Below are 26,844 nucleotides of genomic sequence, written 5' to 3'. Positions count from 1 at the left end.
TTAATTATAAATATTTAATTATCTATCAAATTATTTTAAAAATATTTATAATTATTTTAAGAAAAAATAATAATATTGTAATTATTACTAAAACTTTATTTAACATTAACATTCAAAATATTATTACTATTTTAATTATTAAAATAAATACATATTTACAAATTTATTTCTAATAAATATATTTAAATTAATTTTAATAAATATAAATTATAATTATAAATATTTAATTATCTATCCAATTATTTTAATAATATATGTTTAATTAGCATTTGGGGCATTTTGGTCATTACAATAAAATTTACAAAATTAATCCATCATTTTAAAAGCATATCCAACACCATATTATTTATCTAACCATACTATTAATCCATATATCTCATTTTTTAATCACTCTAATTATTAATCATTTACTTATCCTATCACACGTACCAAACGGAGCCCTGGTGGTTTAACCATCGGTTAACCAGTTGAACCAATAACCCAGTGACCTGATGTTATTCACTCTGTCAATGTTTGGGTCGGTCCAAGAACTATGTACAGATCGAGAGGAGAGTGAAGACGGAAACAAACATTTCCGGTCTGTGCTTCGGGTAGGTTGCTGGATACATCTCCATGTGTCACATAATATGTGCAACACAATACTAAAATACTAACTTCAAGGACATGTGACACCTTCATGGTAGGCCAGTACTCACTTAAGGACATGCCTTGCCACAATCACGGCTCCATGCACTGGCCCTACCGCCAACGCGCACAAACACTCTAAAAGACGACAGACCCGTGGTATGTTCATATCTAGTTCGTGGGAATTCTTGCCTGGCGTTGTCCAACGTCCATACTTAATCTTACACCAACACGAACCCGTGGCTAGTTTGTGCCTCGCCTTTGTACATACTCACAATCGCGTGACATACGGACCTGATACAAATCTGATGATACCAAAATTTTTTCTCTCGTTCGGTCTGGAGAGTGGATATTCAAATCTTCATAGCTGATTGGGTCGAGTTGGAACTCTGGACTCTGCACATACATAAATAGGGTTAGGAGCGTCAGAGAGTTTTCCGGCGTGACCACTCCGATGCTTAAGTCAGTCTGGGGAGAAAATTTAAGGAGGAGAGAATATATCAACGTGAAGTAGGCGCAAGAGAATGTGAGAGAGTAAAACCGTAGCACATACTTTGTATTTATAGAGGGAAGAGATTAGTTACCTTGTTAGAGTAGGACTCCTGCTGAGATAGAGTCCTATCTGAGATGTGAGACTTCAAACACTAGGACTCTACCTCAATGGCGGCTAGGACTCTTGTCTTATCTTGATTAGATTTCCCCGAATCTCGCATTTATCGAGACTTTTATCTGTTAACGAGAATTTCTTCATATCCTTTAGTCGCGTCAGGGCTCGGAATTCCCGACCCCTTGGTGGGCTCGGATTCTTGATAGTGCTAGGGGTTGTTAGCTTAGACTCCAGAGAGTGCTAGGGAGTGTGGGCTTGGACTTCTGATAGTGCTAGAGAATGTGGGCTAGGGTCCCTGATAGTATAAGAGAGTGTTGGCTTGGACTCATGATAGTTCTAGGGTTGTGGGCTTGCACTCCGGAGAGTGCTAGGGAGTATGGTCTAAACCCCTGATAGTGTTAAGGAGTGTAGGCTTGGACTCCTGATAGTGGTAGGGGTCCATCTTGATGTGGGCTAGGGATTGTTTTGATATGGGCTCGGATCCATCCAGGTGTACCAAATTTAGGGACATCAAAATCTATACGTCTTGGTTTATATCCGCTAAATTCTTAGAATGTTTCCCCGGTTTCAACAACAAATGAACTCATTTTTTCGTTTAGACTTTAGCGTAGAGATGTAAACAAATCGAATATGAAGAAAACTCTAAGACAAATTTTTATATTTTTAGCTCGAAGTCCGAATCAATGCTAAAGTTCGAGTTCGTCACGAAATATTTGAACATGTTCTCAAACAACTTGAAAATAAAGGCTCGAAATTTTATTTATTTAATAAAAATAATTATTTTATATTATTAAAATATTAAAGCTCACGAGCGAGGCGCTCGTGAACTATTAAATAAAATAATTTTGACTCGAATTCGATAATTTTGAATACAAATCAAATATTTTTTTAACTAACTAAAAAAACTTGCTATTTACAATCCACATTTGCGGACTAAAAAAAACAAGTGACCCATCAATAAATATGAAAAATTATTATGTTGTTTGAAAAAAAATTTTTAACAGAAAATGCTAAATATCTGGTGAACTGTGTGCTTCAAACAAAGGTCATGTTGTTTATTGTATTGTAACATCTAACACAACATAACTATGGATACAAACTTTGTAAAAACGTTTGGTGCCTCAGAAGTGTACATACTTGTGTGGTGCCTCAGAATAAAAGATTCACTAGAAAAAATAGTAAGTTTACACATCAAAGGAATACTAGGGAATAACAAAAAGTTAATTCCCTTAACACATCAAGGAATCAAATTGTATCCTAAATTTCTATCACCAAGAATAACCAAATAACTATGGATACAAACTTTGTAAAAACGTAATCTCATTCAATGAACAATTCTCAAACAATACTTTGATTAGGTGTTGTGTTTGAGAGTTTTCAACACTTCACGGTAACACAACACAGCGAAAATTGATCTCTTGATTACTTCAGAACAACCTACACGATTTCTATTCTCCCTTGCTTTCTTTCGTCGTTTCTCTCCTTTTTGCAACATCTATTCTTCGTTATATATAAGGTTTATTTGATCTAGTGATAATTCTTTGAATAGATACCAACAAAATATGAAAACTAGAGTTTTAATAGGAAATAAGCACTTTTAAATAAGAAGATCATAAATAGAGTTAGTATAAATCTTATTGTAAATAACATTAGTCTAGAAAGTCAATACTCTATATTTTGTTCACAATAATTAAAAAATAAAATATAATTTAAGAATAAATTCTATCTCATGTCAAAGCATGTTTTGCTTTCAATCTTTTTTTTTTTTTACTTTCTGGATAAAACACGCAAAAATGTAAAATGTTAATCCACACAACTCTCCCTGAGTTTGAGGCATATATCTCCCTTAATTCAATCATGTTAGATGACATGTTTTAGAGGTGTTGGCAACACGAGTTAAAAACATTCATATATTAAATCATCAAAGAACAAACATAAAAACAACAGAGATAAGAAGATAACATCATAACATCAAAACTAAGAGAGCATAGATAAGAACAAAACATCAAAACTAAAAAATGCTAAGAAGTTGCTTCAAAGATCATCGGTGTCATTTCCTTGACTAGAGCCAGAATGCCCTGCTTCATCATCCCCTTCTCTGGACATTTTTGCACCTTCATTACCATCTCCCCGTTTTTGTACAAAATGGACAGCCACATCAAGAAAGTGGCGGTATGCAACCACTGAGCCTCATAGTGAGCAACGAGTTCCTTGGAATGAACAATCTGTTTAAGGCCAAAATCGATTTGTGCCTGCAGAAAAGATGGAGATTAGTATAAATCTTATTTCAAATGTTCTTCTTAGAACAGCTAGTTCTGATACCAATTGTTAGATCGGTTCTAACACCTGCGAGGGTGTTTCAAACACAATATTTTCAATGAGCTTCAATAGCTCGTATTCTAAGAATGTAAACACCGATGAATTAAATCGAGTTTGTTTTTAAACCAAGCGGAAAATACTCGAAATAATCTTTCGTTAAGAAAGTCGATTAGTTTAAAAGTCTTTTTGATTGTGTGAACTGAATAATTGAAATGAGGGGGATCAGTTCTTGTTTGTATCAGTTCATTTATGGTGAGAACTGAACTGATATCAGCTCGAACTGATCAAAACAATTTAAACACAATAGTTAAAAATTTAAGTACACAAGATATGTTTATGGAAGTTTGGAGACTTCAAGTGCTCCTACGTCACCCCTTCTACCACCTCGGGTGGGATCCACTCAAAAAATTTGATTTATACAACCAAGATATGTTTAGGATTTACTCTACTGTCTAACTGAACTTCTAGCCTAGACTGAAGGCAACACCTTCCAGCCAACACTTGTTTAACGTCTATGTGTTGAAGACTACATACACAAGTTTAATGTCTTTGTGCAAGACTCACTCAGCTTTTCAATACGCTCTATTCTCTGTGTGTATGTGAGTTATGGTGTGTGTATGTGTGAGAACTGATGAATACAACACGAAAGTGTTCTCACACAATGAGGGAATTTTGTTTCTAATCTAAGTTGATAACACGTCGAAGTGTTCCCTCAAATCTGGGTTGATTGCTTCTTGTAAGCTGATATGCATTATGCGTGCCCTTTTCTTCTCCTATCTTCTTTTTGCTTCGCACACGCTTTGTTGATGGTCTTGATCTTGTATTTATAGAGGCTATGTGACCGTTCATCAAGACACATCAAATATGTCCGTTGCAGTTTGAATCCGCTCCTCGATATTTGTGTCTTGTCCTTTCTGACAGCTATTCTGGAACGTCTCGACTTTAAGCTCTGCTGCAACGTTCATTATTGTCCTTTGACTTGCTTTCCTTAATACGCACAACTGGATTCCACTTAGATAAGCTTGTCGTGTTCTGCAAACTTGTCGACTCCTAACTGATGCTCTGAGCTGGTCACCATTAAAATAAAAACGGAACCACCCGAACTGATTTCACTGCTTCAGTTGAACTGGTCAGCTGGGCTCTTCGTCAGTTGAGCTCTTCGTCAGCTGGCCGGGCTTTTGAAGGTCTTCTGCTGAACTACTTTTCAGATGGACAATAAATTGAACTAGTTTAGTTTGGGCAATCAGTTGACACTTTCAGTTTGCGTCTCGATAGCTTCAATTTTGGCTCGGTAACTTTCTGCGCACTTAGGTAAATTTCTTAGAAACAAAATAACAAGTTTTGTTAAGATCAAAATTAAGATTGCAAACATGAAATGTTTCAACTAACTTAAAATGACCCGAGCCATCTCTTGCAAAGTTATGTTCTTTCGTTCAGAAATAGCATTTTGTTGAGGGCTTTTTGGGGTGGAGAATTCATGAGTTGTACATTTTTTATCACACAGAGAAGAGAAGTGAGAGTTCTCGAACACCTTATTGTGGTAAGTTCAAATTTTTCCAACACTCAAATTGTGCATATTTGTAATCCTTGCAAGTAATTTTTTAAATGCATCAAGAGTATCCGATTTTTCTCTAAGAAAACTTACTAGTGCGAATCATGAGAAGTCATCAACACAAAGGAATGAGTATTTTTTTACCTCCAAAGATTTCCACTTCTATTGTACTCATATGATCAATATGTAACAGTTCAAGACAGCGTGTTGTGGCAAAGTGTTGCAACACTTAATGTGGCACCCGAGTTTCTTGTCTTTTAGACATGCCCCACAAATATACGATATTCCTGAGGTTAGGTCAGGCATACCTCACACAACATCGTATTTTCTCAGATTCTTCCATGTCTTGAAGTTGGTCTGTACCAACTGTAACGCCCCAGATTCAACGACTGTACTCATTGTACCAAGACGAGTCTTTTCAGCGTACTTATGTCCTCACTCACACGCACCCTAGGAAACTTCGCAGGGGTCACTCATCCCAGAATTACCTTAAGTCAAGCACACTTAACTTTGGAGTTCTTATGTGATGAGCTACCGAAAAGAAGATGCACCTTCTTGATATGAGTAGTACATATCAAATCTTTTAAGCCTTCCTCAACTGCATAGTTTCATGCCTGAACAGTTTCAGAATCCCTCTCCTTCCGGTGTAAGATCGATTCATTTATGTTTCCTCCATCTAGAAGCCTGCAAAGAGCCGCTCATTGTCCGTGCAACCTCATGGCACCGGCGATCACCCCCCGCCCTCTAAAGCCCGAGCCTCACAACCAAATTTTGATGCCACAAATCAAGTTTACTTTTTTTGTATGCCTGCAGTCGTGTTCCTCTCCTAGTTGATAGTAGTTGTCCGCAGATCTCGTACTTGTCATAACACATGCATTAACTTTATCAAAAACTTCAAAAGTATTTTTGTCAAACTTAACATGCAAGTCATCATCACATAATTGAGTAATGCTTATTAAGTTGGAATTGAATCACTCGACATGAAGCGCGTTGTAAAGCTTAGGAAGTCCATCCATGTTCAGTGTCCTTTTACCAAAAATCTTTCTTTTTGCACCACCTCCATAGGTTACTCGATCACTTTTTTGTTCAACGTAATCGATAAGGTGCTCCTTCGAACCTGTCATGTGGCGTGAACACCCACTATTGAAATACCAAAGACCTGCAATGTTAGTTTTTAAAAATATATAAATAACAGTGCAACAAATTTCAGTATCAGGTACCCAAATCTTCTTACTGAAGTTCTCTTGTCAGCAGTGTTGCAGTTGGTGTCGTATGACACTATGTGCAACATCTTGTTAGCCTCTCAGCTCATGTAGTCCTCTCTCAATATAATGTCTATTTGATCTAGAGATGATTCCTTAAATATACACCTACAAAACATTGAAACTAAAATTTTACTAAAAAATACTCTTTTAATTTTAAATAAGAAAATAATATCTAAAGTTAATATAAATCTTATCATAAATAATATTAGTCTAGAAAGTCAAAAATCTATATTTTGATCGCAATAATGTGAAATAAAAGAAAAAAAATTTAAAAATAAATTATATCTTTCATACCGAGACGTATTTTCCTTTCACTCTTTATTTAGATACATATGTAAAGTTATAATATCTAGGAACGAAAATAATATAAAACTTTAATTGTGCTACAAAAAAAAGTGGCTCTCTTTCAATAATTTAGGGGCCACAAGCCAATTGCGATATGTCCTACTATACGAAACAATTACTCGAGGAACTGATCCGATGATAATGGTTTAAGTCGGCCGAACTCAAGTACTTGGCATCTTCTTTGAATTGGCCCTTTCAGATGCCCTAATTATTTCATCAATCTTCTTTGGTGAGGGCCAATCAAGATTCTTCTTGTCCTCCAACATCCACCATTATTTCTCATTATATTAGGTTGTCAAATGATTTTAATAGGGTGAAATTACCATAACCTCATAATTTGTGATTCTAAATCCCTTGTATTTTAGAATAATATGGTATACGATGCATAAATATTATCATTTTTAGTTGAAACTGATACATTTTTAGAACTTATTTTGTATAAAGATTATAATAAACATAGATGTTTCAAGATTTGAATTCATGTTCATTATAAGTATGAATAATGTCACGTTCGCTTCCGTCGTCGTGCCGATCGTCGCATGCAACTTAGCATAATTTGACGTCAACTTCGTGTTACGATGAAAACCCTATCCTGTGGAACAAGGTGGTAGTGGTCCTCTGATATTCTCAATCCCCAATTCCCAATCCTGATATGATTCATCATCTCTTTGCTTATTTTCTCCTTGTTATTCTTCCTTTCACACACATANAACACTTTTCTTCTTCTATTCATCCACTCTATTGGGATTTGGGATTTTCTTTTTTCCTTTTCTTGATAAATCATCACCCATTAGATCACCACAACGAAAATTTGGACAAGGTATCAATTGTAGAGAGTAGAGACCCGTGTAAAAACCATGTCCCCAAATAGTAAAACAAAAGGCTTATTTCTCTTTCAAAACAACTTGGTCATTCTAAAAAAAATGTATTTGGTAAAAAAAAAATGAACTAAGAGGATGCCAAAATAAGGGATTAAATAGTTAAGGGAAAATTATTTTTTGGTCTACTAAATTGTCCAATCTTGTGTTTTAGTCCGCACACCTCTCCGACATCATGTGTCTTATAGCATGACTCATTAGCATCTAAGTATATGCACTATGCACTATCACAAATATAAAAAAATAGAGTTGCATCTTGATTAACAACTATAGTTTTTGGTTTAATAATAAGAGCCTGATCCAAACTTATACTAAATATTATATTATAAAGCCTGAAGGGCTATAATAACTATTTCTTTGGTCATTGTCAGATTTTTAAAAAAAAAGATCCAACTTCATTTACTTAAAAATTATCATATTTTATTTTAATATAATTTCTAGATATTTCACACAAGTATTATTTAATACTAAAAAGTTTTATTATATATGTGTACATTGTGTGCCGATGGACACTAGTTAATATATATTGAGACATCCTCACAATTTAGAGATCCTTTTAAAATTAAAATTCCCAGGAAACTAGGAAAGTATACAAAACTTTGCTATCAACCCAAAAGATGACAGAGACAAGAAGTTAGTTCACCAGTCAACCAAAAACTTTTCAACCATCAACTGAACTTGCTTGCAACTTAAAAAAAAACGAACATTCATCCATTATCTATCCAATTCAAGTGCAAAATCACACATTTGAGTGTTCAACAAGTACCTCGTCTATATGTCGTTTCAACAAAGCCAGTGTGCAAAAATAGTTAAATAAAATATAAAAAAAAATACACTGATATCATTGTACAGATAGTCATACAAAACCTCTCTAGTATAATCTATACTATTTCATCAAGTACATTAACAATAATTAGTGTTTCTTCCTATGACAAGTATCAGTTCTCTGGAGTAACTTTTGGTAAAGTGGATAAGAAATGTAATTTTTAAAACCCACCAATAAATAAAAACTTTCAACATTTCATGAGTAGTCTTTTTTTTTTTTAAAGAATGAAACACTTCATTAAATCGTAACAAGAAGTCACGGTATACAATCGTTGATAACCAAGAGAATAACAAACAATTAACCCACTCGAAACTACCATCTTGCTTGATGGTTTCATGAGCTAAGGAATGCGCTACCTGATTAGCTGCTCTTTCCATGCATATATTCATTGTAGCACACGTAAAACGTATACCTTATAAATAAATATAAAAAGTTAAGGCGAAAATCTAAAGTGGGCAACTAGAGTTTATCACTTCTGACCTTTGCCCATTGTGTGGAAATTCAGATCAAAGTACAAAGAGATTTTTAATGCACTTCTAAACCAGATGCACAATAACCAACACATGCCGGCAAGGTTGTAAAATCCAACAAAGCCCAACATGAAGACACCCACTTAGATACTCATGTTCTCACAAAAAATCTAAAGAAAACTGGTTAAGATACCCTCTAAATCTTTTCCTATTTTCATCACCATTATTGATATAGATCTAGACCCCACCACTTTCCTCTAGACTTTTGTAGGTATCAAAATCCAAACACAGCCTATCTGATATAATTCTGCAACCACTAGCTTGAACATTTATATTCTACATAGAAGCTTATAATTCACAGATTTAAAATATAGAGGAAACACTCATTTTTTGGTGGGTTCCATCTTCAATAAAGTCCAAACCTACCTTACTTGAAACTTTTCACAACTCACTGCTATGTTAGTTCAAGGAAAAAAGTGAAGAAAAGTTACCTTAGATTCTCACATCAGATCAAGAATAACAGCGGAAATTTATCCAAAAACATTGACCTAAAGTCACGTGCTAAAAGTAGATGGCTGGTGATAAACTTTAAGAAGACAGAAATCATGGCAGGCAATGAAAACATACCACGATACCTTGATTCGAATGCGAATGGAATCGTCGTTGGATTGTCAACCTTTGTTTACTTTTCACTGCTCCAATGAAAACCAATTAAAGTTGATGTGGTCTCAACTGATAAGAAGAAATATAGTGAGTGGGGAATCACAAGCTTGAAAGAGGCAAATATTGAAAGATTACGTAATTATTCTCCTTTGGGAAACCCAAGCATCACTGGGTGGGGTCGGTGAACAGAGACACATGATAGATCTATGATGTCTTATATCATACTGCTTCATTTGTCTGGCTCAATTTATTCCACTCCTCTATATAGCATTGTTTAATGAGTCAAGAGAAGGATTCAAAAGAGTACCTTCACCAGAGAACCAAGAATCAACAAGAGCAGACTCTCTTCTGCACAGAAAATTGGCAGCTGGAACAAAGAGATGCATAGTCAAGAAAGTAATGGTCGAGAAATGTCACTGCAAAATCCAGGAGAGTGGTTGAATTTGAGCCTCGGACGAAATCCATCCGAAGCCAAAGAGCCCGAGTTCCAATCAAGACCTGTCTCAACCAAGGTCTTCTCATGCAACTTCTGCATGAGGAAATTTTACAGCTCACAAGCACTGGGGGGTCACCAAAATGCTCACAAAAGGGAAAGAGGAGCAGCAAGGCATTACCAATCACTGAAGATGATGACGTTGATGGCTCTGCCTATCCATACTTCAATGTTCAGATCACTTGGTGTGCAACCCCACTCACAAGTCCACAAACCAGGCCGAGATGCAACTTCATTTCTGGCAAAATCTAATGAGGCCAACGCAAGATTTGGAATAGCCTGGCAACCAGGCGCAGCGGAGAAAGCAGCAGATTTGATGTGGCCCGGAAGTTTCCGGTTGGATCCCCAGCAACCGGAGCAGCAATCATCAAATCTTAATATGCTTGACTTGAGTCTTAAACTGTAATCAGTTTATTAAAGTAGTTATCTTTTTCATTGTAACATACCGTTGTGCCTTCGTGTGATTTGCCAATCAAAATCCCTTTAAAAGGCAGGCTCAGCATTATTTTGAATTCCAATAGAATAGGATTTGCAATCTTATTAGTTAGGAACAAGAACATGAAGATTTATTTCTCAGCTTATGAGAAGAATTTCCAGCTCCTGAATGACCTTAAAGGCTAAAGCTGATATGTTCTGATTCTCGAGCAATTGAATGACCTTACACATTAATTCCACTGATCTCCACATCAATTATTTTCTTCAATCAGTTCGCTCATCACCTTTACAAATTGAATTGACATCGCTGTTTCGAAGCATGAGATAACTATATTTATCAATAACAGAAAATCATGCATTTTTACGAGTCGTAACGCTTGATTTGGAACCATAAGCTTAGAAGAATCTTCACAACATTCCTTCGAGATTTTTTTCATTAATCTTCTTAGAAGAATGAGTCGTTTCAGGCTGCTCTACCCGGCATTAACTCATTGCAGGATCACCAAGACCACGAAAATTGTAAAAAATGAAATCTTTATCAATAATTTCTCAGAAGCAAAATACGCATAGCAACACCAATACCCTTTATGGACAATCCAAAATCTCAAATGTAATTCAATTACTTAAAAGACCTAATCTGAATACAAACAGATATGATTTCAAATCATAAATATTTTTTTTCAATAAATGGAGCTATCGAATTCCCGAGTTTAGTATTACATTTACATTACAGATTGCTTCCAAGTCTTCAAGAAGATTCATTATGATTTCTTCAGTGATAAAATAATCACGACGACTATCAGCTTACACGAGCCTTTGGGTCTTGCGATGCGTACAGAATATTTAACAAAATAGCCCACATCTGTCTTGCAAGAACCTACACCAACATAAAAATGAGAGGGTAGCAAGTATTCTTCTCATACTGATCATTCATAACCGCTGCAAGTGCAACACTTCTGTAAAAGGATTGCCCAATTCGTTTCAAAGAAGTGTCAAGCCAATGAAAAAACAATACTTCACACTGGCAGATAAAAAAGTCGGGATAAATTACCTCATACAATGAAATATTCTTGAACAACATTATTAAATCACCTGGTTTCAAGACATGTAAAGATGCAATTACTCATATATACTGGCAAATACTCAATATCCAACGCACACACGAGCAGAGGTGGGAGGAGGAATTAAACAGCGGCTGCGCGGCGTGGGCCTTCAGGTTGTCTAATCACTTTGCCGTTCCATCTTGCTACGCTTGATCTTTTGAGGGCAACAAATTCGGTTGAACTTTAATACCCGTTGTTCGAGTTAAAAACGTGGTACCAACATAAATCGTTTGTTGTTATATTTATAGAAGGAATGGTAAAAAATAAATACTAAATTAAGATATATCCATCACTCATGATATGAAGTATAGTGATTAAAAAAATGTATCAGTGTGTTTGAGTTGGTAGAGTTGATGAACGTTTGATCAATGGTCAAGAGTTCGATTCTCTTCATCAACACTTTCTTATACGATCATATCACACAAAACTTGTATAATGTTGTTTACATGGATAACGTGATCAACACATTCTCGGATCATCTTGTCACACATGACTTGTCTGATATGATTTACCTGGTTAACGTGGTTTGCAAGCTATATTACGATAGTCTGAGGTTTACCCAATGCGCATGAAAGATAGCGGTTGTCAGTCCTCACGTCATAAAATAAAACGTGATTAAAACACTCTTTTGATTATGCTATTCTAACAAACACAATTTTTTTAAAATATAAGTGGAGAGAAGTTTATTTTTCAAAATTTTCAGATATTTACATTATAATTATTAAATAATAATTAAAACAAAAACTGTTAATCATTAATTCTCCACGATATTTGGAAAATCACTCCTTCAGGTTGCCAATTTCTGGTACGAAGAAACTATTGGAGGAAGCCGTTCATTTTTCCTCTCTAATCTTCTTAAATACAATTTTCTTCGTTATTCGGATGCTTCAGGCTTTTCTTTGTAGTCACAAACAACCATTTCCAGTTGATCTTTACTTCAAAACCTTTTGCCATTAATCTCGATTATGATTTTGAGAATCGAAGTTTGTAGGTTTGGTTCAAATCTGGTGGCTGTTCTAACTCATGGTCCTAAGTTTTTACATTTTTTTTCATGTTTGGGATCATATTTGTGATGTTACATAGTTATGAGCAATAAATCATATGAATATCAATTCGATTTGATTCTTCTTGATGGATTCTGATTTTTGTGGTTCATAACAATTGACATGGTATAATTTGCTAGAAGTGACCAGAATGATTTCACTTCACCAACAATACATCTGAAGAGTTAACTCTATGAGTAATACAACTACAAATCAGGACATAAATCCCATAAAAACAAGATTTAGTGATCCGTGAGTGTGGATCAATTAAAACAATTTCTGCACCTCAAGTTTCAAATCCCCTTGGTCAAAGGCATCTAGCTGAGAAGATGGTTTATCAAACGAACAAATCTTTAATGCCAGGTGTCAAGTTTAAAATGAATCTCAAAAGATTTACCAGGAATCAAGTAATAGGCTTGCTGTTTCTTGTCTGTCTTTTACTAGTGACAAGTGAAGACGGAGCAGTGACAAGTGAAGACGGAGCATCAACTTGCACGTTCTGCTTGATAGCACAAGTGCTGGCTGTCGCCGAATCTTTCTTGGCTTTCCCCTTTCTGGATTTCCCAATTCCAGAATTCTCTCCATTTGTGTTGGTTACGAGATTTTCCACACCTGCTCCAAGATCAAGTGTCTGGGGGGTCACCTGATTGGATGGTGTATTTTCTGTGATAATAGGAGCTTGAGACTCGTGCAGCTTCTCAGGTGTATTTGATTCCATCTGTGGTCGATGGTTATGGCTCCATCGAGCATTATCAAACCATTTACTAACCTGCATAACAAATGTTCGTACCATGTGACAAGATAAAATACTTGCCAAATGTCAACATAGAACTGTGGATTGGAAAAAAAGGAAATGGAGCAAGGGATACATGTCCAGACCTGCTGAAGTGTGAGGCCTAGTTCTTTAGCCAAGTTTTCTTTTACATCTCTTTTGGGGTATTGATTTTCCTTGAAGGATTGATAGAGTCTCTGCATCGATGCAGTATCAATATAATAAATCAACAGCCAAATCCCCAAAACTAAGATAATATCATTATGGTAGAAGAGCAGACAGCAGAAGAATAACTGAAAGTAGCTACTTTCTGGGCTAAGTATGCACATGCCATACGTATGGAAATTATTGATATGAAAACTTCTACGCGGGTAAAGCAAGCATGCTCACGTTATGCCTCTCCTAAATAATAAATTTTTTTAAGCAATTTCACAATAATTGAATATTTTTGTTCATTACAGCAAAAGGGGAAAGCCTGCCAGTTGAGCGAAAGGACCTGTGTTACAGCTTCTCCGAGCCGCTTATTAGCTGATCTCTTGGTACCAGTACCAGAAGAAACATTTTCAGCTGATGACTTATTCGTGCCATCATCGACAAGGTTTTCTCGAGTTCTTTTTGGCAAACGATGAATTTTTTCATGGTTTTCCTCCTTGGTGTGTACAGTGCTGTTTTTAACTGGAGTTCTATTAGGGGACAAAACCATGGTTTTGTCACAACTAATCCTCCTTCGCTTGTAAGGAGCAGTATCATTGAAATCTTCATCACTTGAATCAGAACTTGCACCAAATTCCTCATCACTTGAATCAGAAGAAGAGTTTCCATATGTTTCCTTCAGCACATAGTCATTACACCGATAGTCAATGCAAAAACAAAGAATGGACACAAATCAAGAAACAAGAACCTTTATTCTAGACAGTATATTCTCGCGAATGATAGCATCAAGATAATTGAAGAACAATCCAGATTTTTCATCAATAAAAATGCAATTTGAATAAACTGTTTGGTTTGCATGAAGTAACTTCTTGTGGTCCACTCAAATGTTTATTCTCTGCTATTTTAAATAACAAAAAAAATCAGTAAATTACATGGGATCATTGGCATAGAAACTCAAAATCAACGATAATAGAAATATTACCATAAATTAAACATAGCTTCTTATGGTTACTCTAACTAGAAAAAAAATGTGTTATCCCACATTTTAAGCGTCTAAACATTCAGCTCAAGAAAAAAGGTCTTTCTGTTGCAATGAAAAAATTCTGTTGGCAAACTTTTCCCGGTTTGATTAGGGTACACAGCAGCTCAAATACGAATTGAATGACAGCTAAGTTACTTCTAACATTTAATCCAAAGTAGTATGAGTGCAACTCTCCAGAAATTAACAGAATATGTTGTTTAAGAAAAACTTATTCAGCAACTAAAAATGGAGCATAAGATTTCCATGAAAGGCAGTAAACACATGGAGAACCATGCCATAAGCCTTGACTATGTAATTAACCCACATTATTTCAAAGATTTGCAGATTGAAAATTGTGAGCGCGGGCATGAATGTTGTATTATTGTGTCTATGCATCCTACAAGAGTGCACATAGAGAAACTCACTTCGAGCAATTTTTTGTAGTCTAACCGTTCTACATGTCTTTTGTCACACACAGACTGGTCACTACTGTGCAGAAGGTAAGCAAGCTCGGCTTTTAGTCCCTTCAATTTACCCACTGCAGCATTTTCTTCTTCAGAAGCTTCGGAGGGCAATTTGCAGCCTGATGAAGGCGAGATGTGTTCTGGATCTTTATCAGTCATGGTGGCATCATCAAGTAGAGCACCAAGATCCTCCGAGTCGGAGGTAAAATCAGAACTTGAGCTACTCTGCTTCACCTGCTCATTTTGATCTTGAGCCGTGGGATCAAAATCATTGTCAGCTGAATCATCGGAAGGAAGCTCCAGATAATTGTCCTTATCCGGAGTAGCTGCCAAGCCATCTGATGCTGAAAAATAAGAAGATTCATCAGAACTGGATTCATCTTCTTGAATCTTTACTGTCTGCAGCTTATCAGGGTCAAAATCATCATCCTGGGAATCATCTGAAGACCCATAACCGACATCCAGTTTCATTCCAGCTCCAACAGCCTCGGGAAAGATCTTCTGCACAAAGATATGACAGAGTATAAATAGTGGTTAAGATTAAGATATAGTAAGAATGATGCATAACAACGAACAGACAGACCTCCCAACCATCATCTATGTCAAGATTTGCTCCCTGAAAATCCTTCAACATATCAATGCAATCAACTTTACAATCACATCCAGGGCAAAGCCAGCCTACATCATCCGGAGGAACTGCAAATAACACCACAAAAAAGTGGATAAACTAAGGGCCGATAACAGGGTATAATCGGGATATGCTAAAGAAAAAATGGAAAATCCGCTACAGAACTCACTCTCCGTTTTCAACAGAGGCGGTTCCAAGCAAAACTGGTGAAATCCACGTTCACAGGTACCATCACACAGGATTATATCATTATCAAGTGATACATCTCTTGAGCCACACTTTGCACAGAAAATCTGCAAAAAGAATAAGGATCCTCAAGCATTCCTGAATGCCAATTTTGCAACATTAAGGTGAACATCCAATCTTATGAAATAAATGTCATCATCATTAGGAAGAAGCGTTTTCACAATTAAAAATTTCAGCAATTAAGCACATAAAAGGCAAAAAATAGTAAAGCAACGAATACACAATTCCCTACATCTTCGCTGTCTATCTCTCCAACAGAGTCGAAGAGAGATTCTGGAAGTTTTCCCACAGCAAGTGACAGATCAAGATGCCGAAATAATTCCCTGATTCTCAATTTGTAACGCATAATATGAGATTTTGCGTGTTGGAGTTCCTTCTCTGGCTTTAATTTTTCCACGCTGCAAAAATGTAAAGAAAATCAAATGTTGTAAATTTAATTATCAGAAACAGTTTAAAGATGAATGAATGATGGAATGACAACCACAAGAAAATAAGAAAAAACCACCAACCCTAAACATGGCATCCATTCATTCACCAAACCAAGGATGGAGGCTTCTAAGCCACATTAACCTGGGTGAGGCAGCTTGTACACAAATTGAAGGAGTGCACTAAAATAGTCCTTCAACCACTACAACCCCAAATGCATCGGTTGAAGAATATCACATTGAAAAAAGATTCGAATAAATGATGGTGGAAAGAGTTAGTTGCTGCATACATATGTAGTTAGTGGAACACATACTTTAATCTGAAACAAGGTTTAGTAAACCACGATAGTTAAAAGTAATTAAAGCTAATGGTTATTAGAAGCATGTGGCGCACGAAGGCTCATAAGTACCGTAGAGCCTGCACATAATGTTCATGTGTGGCACCCACTTTATTAAAGTAAAACCCTAAATAAGGATATGCTAAAGTCTAAAAATCTAAAAAAAAGTTTCATTGCATATAAGGCAATTTGGGATTTAAAAAATATTCAGGAAACACTAAGATTGCGCTTGAATTTGAAGGAAGAAATTTGATTTGAGAAAGAATTTGAGAAATGAATGTTAAATGACACTCATCTATGTATTTAAATACACCAAAGTTTCTATTAAAATTGTTTGACTTGCCATAGAGTGGATTTGAAATTAACTTTAATTTTGTGCATCCTAACAAGCGAATTTGAAATCATCAAATTCATCCATCTAAGCACAACCTAAAACAAAATTCATTAGTAATAAGCAAAATATATGTTCATGATCTTGCAATTCATCGCTGATTTACCCCATATATATATTGAAGGTGCGCTTAAACGTGGCCTTGAACCTTCAAAACACACCAAGACTTGGGCTTCGTGGTTAAGGCACATGCTTCATTGAAGGATTGTGCCTTACCTTGTGTCGAGGAGCAAAAGCAGAACCTCGACTAGTTTTGAGCCTAGGCGCATACCTTGTGGGCTTTTAATAACCAAGCACGTCAATTTATCAGCCACAGAAACGGGTTAAAACCATGTGATCCAAATTATGGAACTCAACTCCACTATACAAAGTGCAATCCAAGTAATTACTTCCAAGTTCCAACAACTACAAAGCCATAAAATTCATCGCTTAGGAAATCAAAACTTTTTAGAAATTGGCATTTCATACCATCGGTTTTATCTTTTGTTGTTTGTGCCACCCAGATAGAGCCATGATAAATTCTAGAACATTGTAAAGGTAAATATAAACTCTTTTCGTCCCGTGTCTAAAGATCTCTGCCAATGTTTTGGAATGTTTAAGCTCGCCTTTTCATACATATTTATTGCTTTCACTTACACTTAAGGAATCTAAAAAGAATGTAACATCAAAATGGAATTGTGGAAATAGGATAGGATTGTTATTTTAATTTTTATGTTTTTATCTTTATCATTAATTCTATAAGATTGAGAGACATTTTATCTAGTTTAAATGATGTGAGAAATTCCTAATGCTTAAACATAGGGATTCAGATTTTGGTCGTTATCTTCTCTTCTATTTATATTTCTCAATCAGACTTGTAAATAATTGTGACAATAAGTTTATAAATTTTAATATGGTATCAAAGCCAACCCTGGTTTCACAGTGATTATGGTAAAAACAGTCATGACTGGGGGTATTCAAGAGACTCTAAGGATTCCACCTCTGAAGTCCCGTCACAACCAAATCCAAATCAACCCTCCACTATGCCTCCCTCTGATAACAATTCGCTTCAGATCATTAATCACTAATCGAACTCCAGAAATTTCCTATTATGGACTCAATCCATTCTATTGGTGATTCGTGGCAGAGGTAAGATGGGGTATCTGACTGGAGAAAAAGAAAAGGAGGATGGTGAAACTGGTCAGGCAACATGGGAACTCAAAAACACGATCGTGATGGCATGGTTGATAAATTCTATGGAGCCTAGAATCAGCCAAAATTATTTATTCTTAAAAGCAGCACAGGCAATCTGGGATGCTTTTACAGAATCATATTCAGATCTTGGGAATTGTTCTCAAGTTTTCGAGTTGAAGACAGCTACGAGAAATCAGACAAGAAAACCTTAATGTCACTGAATATTTTACTCTTGTCAACTATTTATGGCAAGAATTGGACCAATTTTATGAAGCTCATTGGGAAGATCCAAAAACAAATATTGAATTCTGGAAATTTGTTGAAAAAGAGAGAATTTACGAGTTTTTGACTGGACTAAACAAGGAGTTGGACGAAGTCCGGGGACGCATTCTTGGATGAGGTACTCTTCCAACCATTCGAGAGTAATTTCAGAAGTTCGTTGAGAGAAAAACAAACGTCGAGTAATGTTGGGAGAACATAAAGAATCTACCAATCCAACACTCACAGAATCATCAGCCTTGGTTTCAAGAGGAACAAGCAAATGGACATTTAAGGGCAAGTTCAAATCTAATCACAAGGTGATCCAATTCGGTGTGAGTATCGTCATCGTCCATATCACACTCGGGAATCATGTTGGAAGCTGCATGGGAAAGCCACAGATTGGAAGCCTCACGGTAAAAGCAATGGAGTCAAGGGGTATCAAGCCACAACTGAAAATAGTGCGACTTCTAATCCTAAACCAGTCAGCATTACATTGAATAGAGATTAGTTACAGCTGCTCCAGAAGTTGACAAATCAGTCTATGACAAAAACTCCATCAGCCTCTTTGTACCCTAGCATAAACAGGTACTTTCTCCACTGCATATAGTGCTGTAACAGAAGCAAAACGTCCTTGCATCATTGATTAGGGCGCTTCTGATCATATGACAGGTAGTTCCTACTTGTTCTCATCCTATACTCCTTGTCATGGTAATGATGGAACACTGTCCACTGTAGCTGGTAAGGGTTCAATTCAAATCTCAGACTCCTTAACCATCCACTGTCTTCCATGTGCCAAATCCAACCTGCAATCTGCTTTCCATCAGTAAATTAACCAAGGATCAAAATTGCATTGCTAAATTCTCCGAGTCTTGTGTAGTATTTCAGGAGTTGGATTCGGGGAAGACGATTGACAATGCTAGAGTAGAAGGAAGTCTCTATATCTCGAAGCTGTCACTTCTATGAATAAACAAGTTTTCCAAGCTGCACAGCTGAAGTCAACTTTTTTTATGTTTCTAATAAAGATTCAATTATGTTATGGCATCGATCATCGTAGATTAGGACACCCAAATTTTCAATATTTGACACATGTTTCCATCTTTGTTAAAGAATAATAGTCACAGCTTGTTTTCTTGTGAAGTTTGTCAACTAGCCACGCACACACAATGTTCTAAATGGCGCTCGCCAAGGCATCCTCGACCGCCCCGCCTTTGTCTAAGGCTGTCCAAGGCTATCATGCGGTCGAAGCGGCGGCCTAAGCGGTCAATGACTTTAAAATCCTAGTTAACTGTCAAAGTAAAATAATTTTAAAAACCAGTCAAAGTCAATCAATTTAAAAAACCCTAGATATAATAAAAACACATATCGCTCTCTTTTTGTATTTACTTTTTGTTATAAGTGTCTTTCACCATCAGCCATCACCTACCTCAAGCCGCCTCCAGCCGCCACCGCTATCAACCACCACCTTAAATCTTGTTAGTTTGCATTTATATATTTATTTGTACTTTGTCTATATTGTATTATATTGTGTGAAGTTTTTTTATGGATAAACATTATTTAATTATATATATTACATAAAAAATAATGATTATTTGTAATTACATTGCATGACTATATAATTATTATTTGTAATTACATTACATGATTATATATAAAAAAACGATGATTATTTATAATTACATTGCATGATTAGGCGGTCACTGACTGGCCCGCCACAGCCTCTCTCCATTTACAACATTGCGCGCGCACACTGTATTTTTCCTGCTAAACCTTATAGATGAAGTCAGCCATTTGCATTAGTTCATAGTGACATTTGGGGGCCATCACGTGTGAATAATTATACATGGACTCGATGGTTTCTAACGTTCATTGATGATCATGCTAGAGTGTGTTGGGTTTACTCGTTGAAAGAAAAATAAAAAACCGGTCCTATCTTTCAAAAATTCAATGTTGTTATTAAGACACAATTCCACACCACCATTCAAACCTTCCGCACTGATAATGGGCGTGAATACTTTCAATCTATTCTTGGGGATTATCTTACAAGTCAGGGTATTATCCACCATAGCTCTTCTCCAAATAGCCCTCAACAAAATTTGTTGGTATTGCTGAGAGAAAGAACGATTCTCTCTTGTAGGTGGCCAGGGTTTTGTTGTTTACAATGCATACTCCAAAGTATCATTAGGGAGAAGCAGTTCTTACAGCTGATTATCTAATTAATAGAATACCTACACGAGTTCTCAACTTTCACTTAGCATTATCAACTTTCTTGCAAAAATATTCTCATTTTCCAGTCGTATCTACCTCCAAAAACAATTGGATACACCGTGTTTGTCCACAATCACCACCCAACCAGATCCAAACTTGATCCTCGTACCATAAAATATGTATTCATTGGTTATTCAGTTATTCTCCGACTCAAAAAGGCTATAAATGTTCTTCTTATGAGCTGAAAAGAACTTTTGTGTCGATACATGTCACATTTTTCGAGTCTCAACCTTTATTTCCCATAACTTCTCCTCAAGGGGAGCGTATAGGTGAAGATTGGTCATGGGAACCGCGTAGAGGTGAAGACTGGTCATGGGAACCCTCTTCTGTACCTATTCCTAGACCTACATCACTTCAAAACATTATACTTGTGTCTAACGATCCAAATGATACCATATCTAGAGTTTCTGAATCTACTTTGCCAACAAGAGAATTTGAAAATTTGGAAGCAGAGGGAGATGAAGCAGAACCTGAATTAATTGTTTATTCCAGGCGGAAGCAAGCTCCAAGAGTAGAACCAACTGAAACTCATCAAAAAAAAGAGGTCGAACAGGATTCAGCACCGCAAGTTCTTGAACCAGAGGTAACTTCGCCTGACTATGATATTCCTACTGCACTTCGAAAAGGGATAAGAAAATGTACTGAACATCCCATCTCACATGTTATTTCTTACAAAAATGTTTCTCCTAGCTTCCGAGCTTTCACTTGTAATCTTCAAGCAGTCAGACTCCTAAGAATGTGCATGATGCTCTTGCAAGTCCAGAATAGAGAGACTGTGTTTGAAGAAATAGAAGCTTTAAAAAAAATGACACTTGGGAGGTTACAACTCTGCCTAAGGATAAAAGAACTGTGGAATGCAAATGGGCGTTCACCATTAAGTACAAAACAGATGGAAGCATAGAAAGGTATAGAGTAAGGTTGGTAGCTAAAGTATTTACCCAAACCTTTGGCATAGACTATCAAGAGACCTTTGCCCATGTAGCCAAGTTAAACACAATAAGAGTTTTGTTGTCATTTGCTGCTAATCTTGATTGGTCATTGCAACAGCTAGATGTGATTATGTATAGAATGCTTTCTTAAATGGGAATCTAAATGACACGGTTTTGAAGAAAAAGGGGTTAATCAGGTATGCAAATTGAAGAAAGCTCTTTATGGCCTCAAACAATCTTCTAGAGCGTGGTTCAAAAGGTTCACTAAATCTATCAAAGGCCGAGGATATATCCAAGCAAAACCTGATCATACTCTATTTTTTAGACACTCCAAGGATGGAAAGCTTACTATATTAATTGTTTATGTAGACGATATTATAATCACATGAGACAATCTTGAAGAGACAGAGGAGTTGAAAAGTTTTTGGCCAATGAATTTGAAACCAATGATCTTGGAAGTTTCATATATTTTGGTGATGGAAGTAGCTCAAAGCAAACTCGAAATCACCATATATAAGAGGAAATACCTTATATTTGTTGGAAACGGCCATGTTGGGTTGCAAGCTAGCCGAGACACCTATGGAGCAGAATTCAAAACTTGGACAAGGGGATGATGAGCCTAAGATTGATCAAGAGAGTTATCAACGGTTAGTAGGCAAGTTGATTTATTTATCTCACACTATGCCTGAAATTGCATTTGTCGTGAGTGTTGTTAGCCGGTTCATGCACTCTCCTCGTAACCAACACTTAGAAATTGTACGTAGGATATTAAGGTGTCTCAAAGGAAACCTGAAAAGAATGAACCAAAAATACTTGAAGTCTATACTGATGCAGATTGGGCTGGATCAATAGTGGACAGAAAATCTACATCAAGTTATTGTACTTATGTGTGGGGTTTAAACCTTGTAACATGGAGTAACGAGAAGCAACCAGTAGTAGCTCGAAGTAGCGCAAAAGTTGAGTTTAGGGTTGTTGGTCAAGGACCATCTAAAGGCATATGGCTAAAGAGAGTATCGGAAGAACAAAAAATGTCTAACAAAGAACCTATGAGGCTCTGCTGTAACAACGAAAGATAAAAGTGCGTGCATGACTTATATTCCTTTAGGGCAACAAGTTAAAGATATTTTGACAAAAAGTTTGTCTAAGGTAGTGTTCGAACAGTTAACATGCAAGCTAGGAATGATAAATGTCTATTCACTAGCCTGAGGAAGAGTACTAGAGATAGAATAAGATCGTTATTTTAATTTTTATGTTTTTATCTTGATCATTAATTCTATAAGATTATGAGATATCTTATCTAGTTTAACTGATATGAGAGATTTCTAATGCTTAAACATCAGGATCTCATATTTAGGTCGTTAGCCTATATTTATATTTCTCAATCAGACTCGTAAATAATTGTGGCAATAATATGTTTCTAGTCATTTATACCTTTTAACAAGGATCAAAAGATACTTCATCTCGTTAAGTCTTACAACTATGGATGCAATGTGCGATAGGAAACAAAAATCGAGTGATTCAGAAGTCTCTTTAGATTCACTTTATGAAGGGAAATGAATAATTTTAAGACACTTTTAAAGAACATATGTCATACACCAGGCTCAGGCCCCGCCTACTCAACTGCACAATGATCCCCTATAATAATTACTTCGTATCAATCCCCGTTTTACGAAAATGATTAACTCAAGTTACTATAAAAGTCCATTGTAAGTCCTTAAAAAGTATTTTAAACTATCATTTTCAACCAATGTGGGACAAGAGTATCACAATTACCCATCCTTCAGAACGTGACGTCATCGTCACTCCCTACCCCTCATCCATCAGAGCCGGAAATCTAGAGATAACTCGTCATGTTCAAGATGTGGCTCCCATGATGTAGCACTTTGCCCCGCGGGTTCAAAAAGTTGCTCTCACCCTCGTAACACTTTGTCTTGCATATCACTTATTTCTCGATGTTCATGCTCGAGACCATCTCTGATAACATTTTGTAGACCCCGAGCTCAAGCCCGCACCAGCGCAACAGCACAATGGACCTAAAATAACTACTTCATCTTTGTCATCACTTTATAAAAATTATTTATCTAATTTACTTTAGGAGTCCATTATAATTCATTATAAAGTATTTTAAACTTTCATTTTCAACCAATGTGTAACAAGCACAACATGAGACATAATTACAGTGTACACGACTAGAGGATCTTATTCTCCAGGTTCTGGAATATGGGGTATTGGTTTGCAGCTAGAGCCAGGTAAACTGAAGACGGTTGTTTGGTTTTGATGATAATTTTAAAAGAGAAAGATGTAGTTATTTATTGCAAAACGCAATCCTTCAAGTTAAATCCAAGGTGCACCTTGCCCTTTTTCAGGTAGCTCTCTTACGTGTATTTAGCTAGTGGCCATTGGTCATGACCAAAATTTGTTGAATGAATAAAAAGAAAGGGAAGTTTTTCTACGCCATTATTTAATCATATACATCTTCCACATTTAACATGCCTTCATTTTACCATAGGCAGACAGAAATTTAAGAGACATACCCACAACCATATACAAGTTGCAAATACTCGTGGCAATATGTAACCACAAATCTATCCCCCAATTAACATGAATAAAACTTCCAATTATCTTAGTTTAGTTAAAATCAAAGTCAAAATGTTAAAAAAGATGGCTACATTAAGAACCATATATCCCATCACATAATATAAACGAGACAGCATCAATGTAAACAGTAAATTCAAATAGCAAATCCACTTTAAATATATACTATAATTTACAGATCACACGAACCTTTGTCTTTTCCAGCCTTCTGCAGAGTAAGCATCAATTAAGTTTTGATCATATTTTATCCGTTGCAATAAATATCTTAGATGGGTCTTTGTTTTTGAGAACTCACTGACAGAACCTTTATTCATCTGCTTCTTTTTTCTTACCATTCTTTTCCTTTCTTCATCAACACCTTTCAAAGTGAGATCAGCCTCTGGCACCTTGAGTTTCTCTTGAGATTTTGAACGCAGAATCCAGGAACTGGTAACTACAGATTTTGATTTAGCTTTATTAGTTCTCAGTTGTGCATCAATCCTGTTATCTTCATTTTCCAGGTGACCAAGACCATTACTTCTAGGCTCCAGTTCTCCATGAGCAGAACTTACAGAAGCGCGGGCAGCAGGTATATCCAAACTCATGACATTTGTTGGCCCATCATATGATGACAATTCCATGTTTTCAGGAATTGACAAAGCATTCACTTTTTCCAATAATGGTTCTCTTTTTTCTTCACTACAATTTTGGAGAGTAACAACACGACTTGGTCTCGTTTCTTTACCTATGGGGATTTCTCCAGTTGAAACTCTATTCGTTTCATTTTTTTCTCCTCCAGAGAACCTTATCTTATCCGCTAGCTCAACAACCAGTGTCTCAGAACACAATTTACAATTGTCTGGTGACAGAGGTTCGTGACTTGAATTCTGAGTCAGAATTTCAGAAGCTTTCGATTTTTCGATTTCGTTAGACTCATGTTCTTGAGCCCCATTTCCCGTTGAACCCATATTTTACCTTGAAACTTCCACACTTTTTCTACCTAATTCACCCTCAAAACACCACCCACGATCCAAACTTCCCGTTTCTTCTATAGCAAATTGCTGTAGGCCTTAAAATTCCTTCAGCACCGTACTTAATGATGCTCACATCCTCCAAAACTGTAATTTAACACTGTAATTCAATTATAGCCCACGGATAACAATAGTCAGTCCTCCCAACTCCAAACAAAGATATCAAGAAAACAACAGCAAAACCAAAGAACCGATTTTTTAAAACATCCACAATCAACTAAGGCAATTTATATGCTAACAAACAATAGAATTAAAACTAAAACCAAAACCAAAAATAAAAACTAAAAAGCAACCACATTTCCTACTTTCAATTAGAAATCTTCAAGAACAACATCATATAGCCAGGCACGTGAAAAGATATATCTACAAACGCCTATATGCGAACAAATTAAGCTGAAATTACATGTATCTACAGCGTCATGTCGACAAAATATGCGTGCACAAAGCTAGGGGTTGGTTTTCCAAAGAAGAAATTAAAATTAATACCCGAGGAGATTTGCTTTCCAGAAAATTCTTCAGACCGCGAGTGAAATGTGAAACCGTCGCCAAATATAGTGTGTTTGCGTGTGTGTATCGTGTGAGCGTAGCATTATATGTCATGCGAAGACGGCGCCAGTTCACGAAGAGAGGGAGAGGAGGCGCTTTTGTATTCGCTCGACTGCCACGAGCAAAAAAATGCGACGGGACAACTGGACAAGGAACCGGGGATGCTTATTTAGATAACTTTGAACCGGTCCGAAACGGATCGGACTTAATCGGTTAATCTCAAAACCGATTTAATCGATTTTGTATTGAATTAAATTCGGTGTCAATGTTGAACCGAATTGTCTTGTTAGAAAACGGATTCTTTATTTCATAAAAGAAGAAAATAGTTATTGGAAAAGATTAAAACATTGATTCCAATTATGCTTTAATCCGTTCAATTTAGGATTAGTTTATATTCTTAATCCGATAAATCCAATCAGTCTCAATCCAAAATCCTATATGATTGGTTCGATTTAATCATTCCACAATCTGAAACTAATTAATCCGGTCATTCAAATTGCAGTCCATATGTTTTCCATGAAATATACTAGAAATAAATTCAATTTATTTGTAGAATTTTGGGTGAAAACGGGTTTAAACCTTGTTTAGGATTGGTTATGAACAAGAGCATCAATTTTAAAGAGGGGTGAAGGCTCTGATAATAATTTCATAAGTATTTTGTTTAAAATACTCTTTGTTAAGAAATTATTATTACTCTAAAGTTTTGACGATTGACAAAATCAAAACAACACCTAACTGTTTCAGGAAACAGCTGTAATCTTCTTTCTATAATATGAACCATTTCAACCGTCTAGATCTCAACCGCTTGGTCTTCGACCGCTTGAACTTTCAGCCGGGTGTTCGCTTAAAGCTTGAAGAAATATCAACCATTAGAAGACTTTCAACCGGCTGATCAAAATCTTCAAACCGCTTCATTAAAGAGTCATTTATTGCTCACTTAATGAAAGACATTCTCTGACCAGCTCAAGACATTCAATGGTTTTGCACCATTACAAGTCAACTAT

The 26,844-nt window shown here is 36.2% G+C and overlaps 2 protein-coding genes across 4 annotated transcripts; one reads left to right on the top strand and one right to left on the bottom strand.

Moving 5' to 3' along the window:
* The first annotated feature begins 8,683 nt into the window (after positions 1 to 8,683).
* Positions 8,684 to 11,781, top strand: LOC140956668 (zinc finger protein 4-like). Its single transcript, XM_073413514.1, has one exon. It carries the CDS (start codon positions 9,930 to 9,932, stop codon positions 10,446 to 10,448), a length of 519 nt encoding a protein of 172 aa, XP_073269615.1. The 5' UTR covers positions 8,684 to 9,929; the 3' UTR covers positions 10,449 to 11,781.
* Positions 11,782 to 12,722: 941 nt separating this feature from the next.
* On the bottom strand, positions 12,723 to 25,963 carry LOC140957055 (pathogenesis-related homeodomain protein-like). Of its 3 annotated transcripts, none has more exons than XM_073414127.1 (9): positions 25,698 to 25,963; positions 24,474 to 25,381; positions 16,140 to 16,305; positions 15,831 to 15,954; positions 15,617 to 15,729; positions 14,995 to 15,534; positions 13,892 to 14,224; positions 13,503 to 13,592; positions 12,723 to 13,392 (listed from the first exon to the last, which is right to left on the bottom strand). In XM_073414127.1, the coding sequence occupies exons 2-9, from the start codon at positions 25,229 to 25,231 to the stop codon at positions 13,027 to 13,029; spliced, it is 2,490 nt and encodes an 829-aa protein (XP_073270228.1). In that variant the 5' UTR covers positions 25,232 to 25,381; positions 25,698 to 25,963; the 3' UTR covers positions 12,723 to 13,026. The 3 variants fall into 3 exon arrangements, with proteins under 3 accessions (XP_073270228.1, XP_073270226.1, XP_073270227.1); XM_073414125.1 differs by having other exon boundaries at positions 24,474 to 25,394; positions 25,781 to 25,963; XM_073414126.1 differs by having other exon boundaries at positions 25,781 to 25,963.
* Positions 25,964 to 26,844: the final 881 nt, after the last annotated feature.

Source organism: Primulina huaijiensis, chromosome 14 (genome assembly GCF_012295235.1).
Source record: "Primulina huaijiensis isolate GDHJ02 chromosome 14, ASM1229523v2, whole genome shotgun sequence".
NCBI classification, from domain to species: Eukaryota; Viridiplantae; Streptophyta; class Magnoliopsida; order Lamiales; family Gesneriaceae; genus Primulina; species Primulina huaijiensis.
This window is presented reverse-complemented; position numbering and strand designations above follow the sequence as displayed.

Excerpts from the sequence above, each read along its gene's own strand:
- LOC140957055 (XM_073414127.1), bottom strand. The coding sequence starts at position 25,231 with ATGGGTTCAACGGGAAATGGGGCTCAAGAACATGAGTCTAACGAAATC. Across the intron at positions 15,730-15,830 it reads GCCTCTGTTGAAAACGGAGA|TTCCTCCGGATGATGTAGGC; the intron begins GTGAGTTCTGTA and ends TGTTATTTGCAG. Across the intron at positions 13,593-13,891 it reads TCGGAGAAGCTGTAACACAG|AGACTCTATCAATCCTTCAA; the intron begins GTCCTTTCGCTC and ends GCATCGATGCAG.
- LOC140956668 (XM_073413514.1), top strand. The coding sequence starts at position 9,930 with ATGCATAGTCAAGAAAGTAATGGTCGAGAAATGTCACTGCAAAATCCA.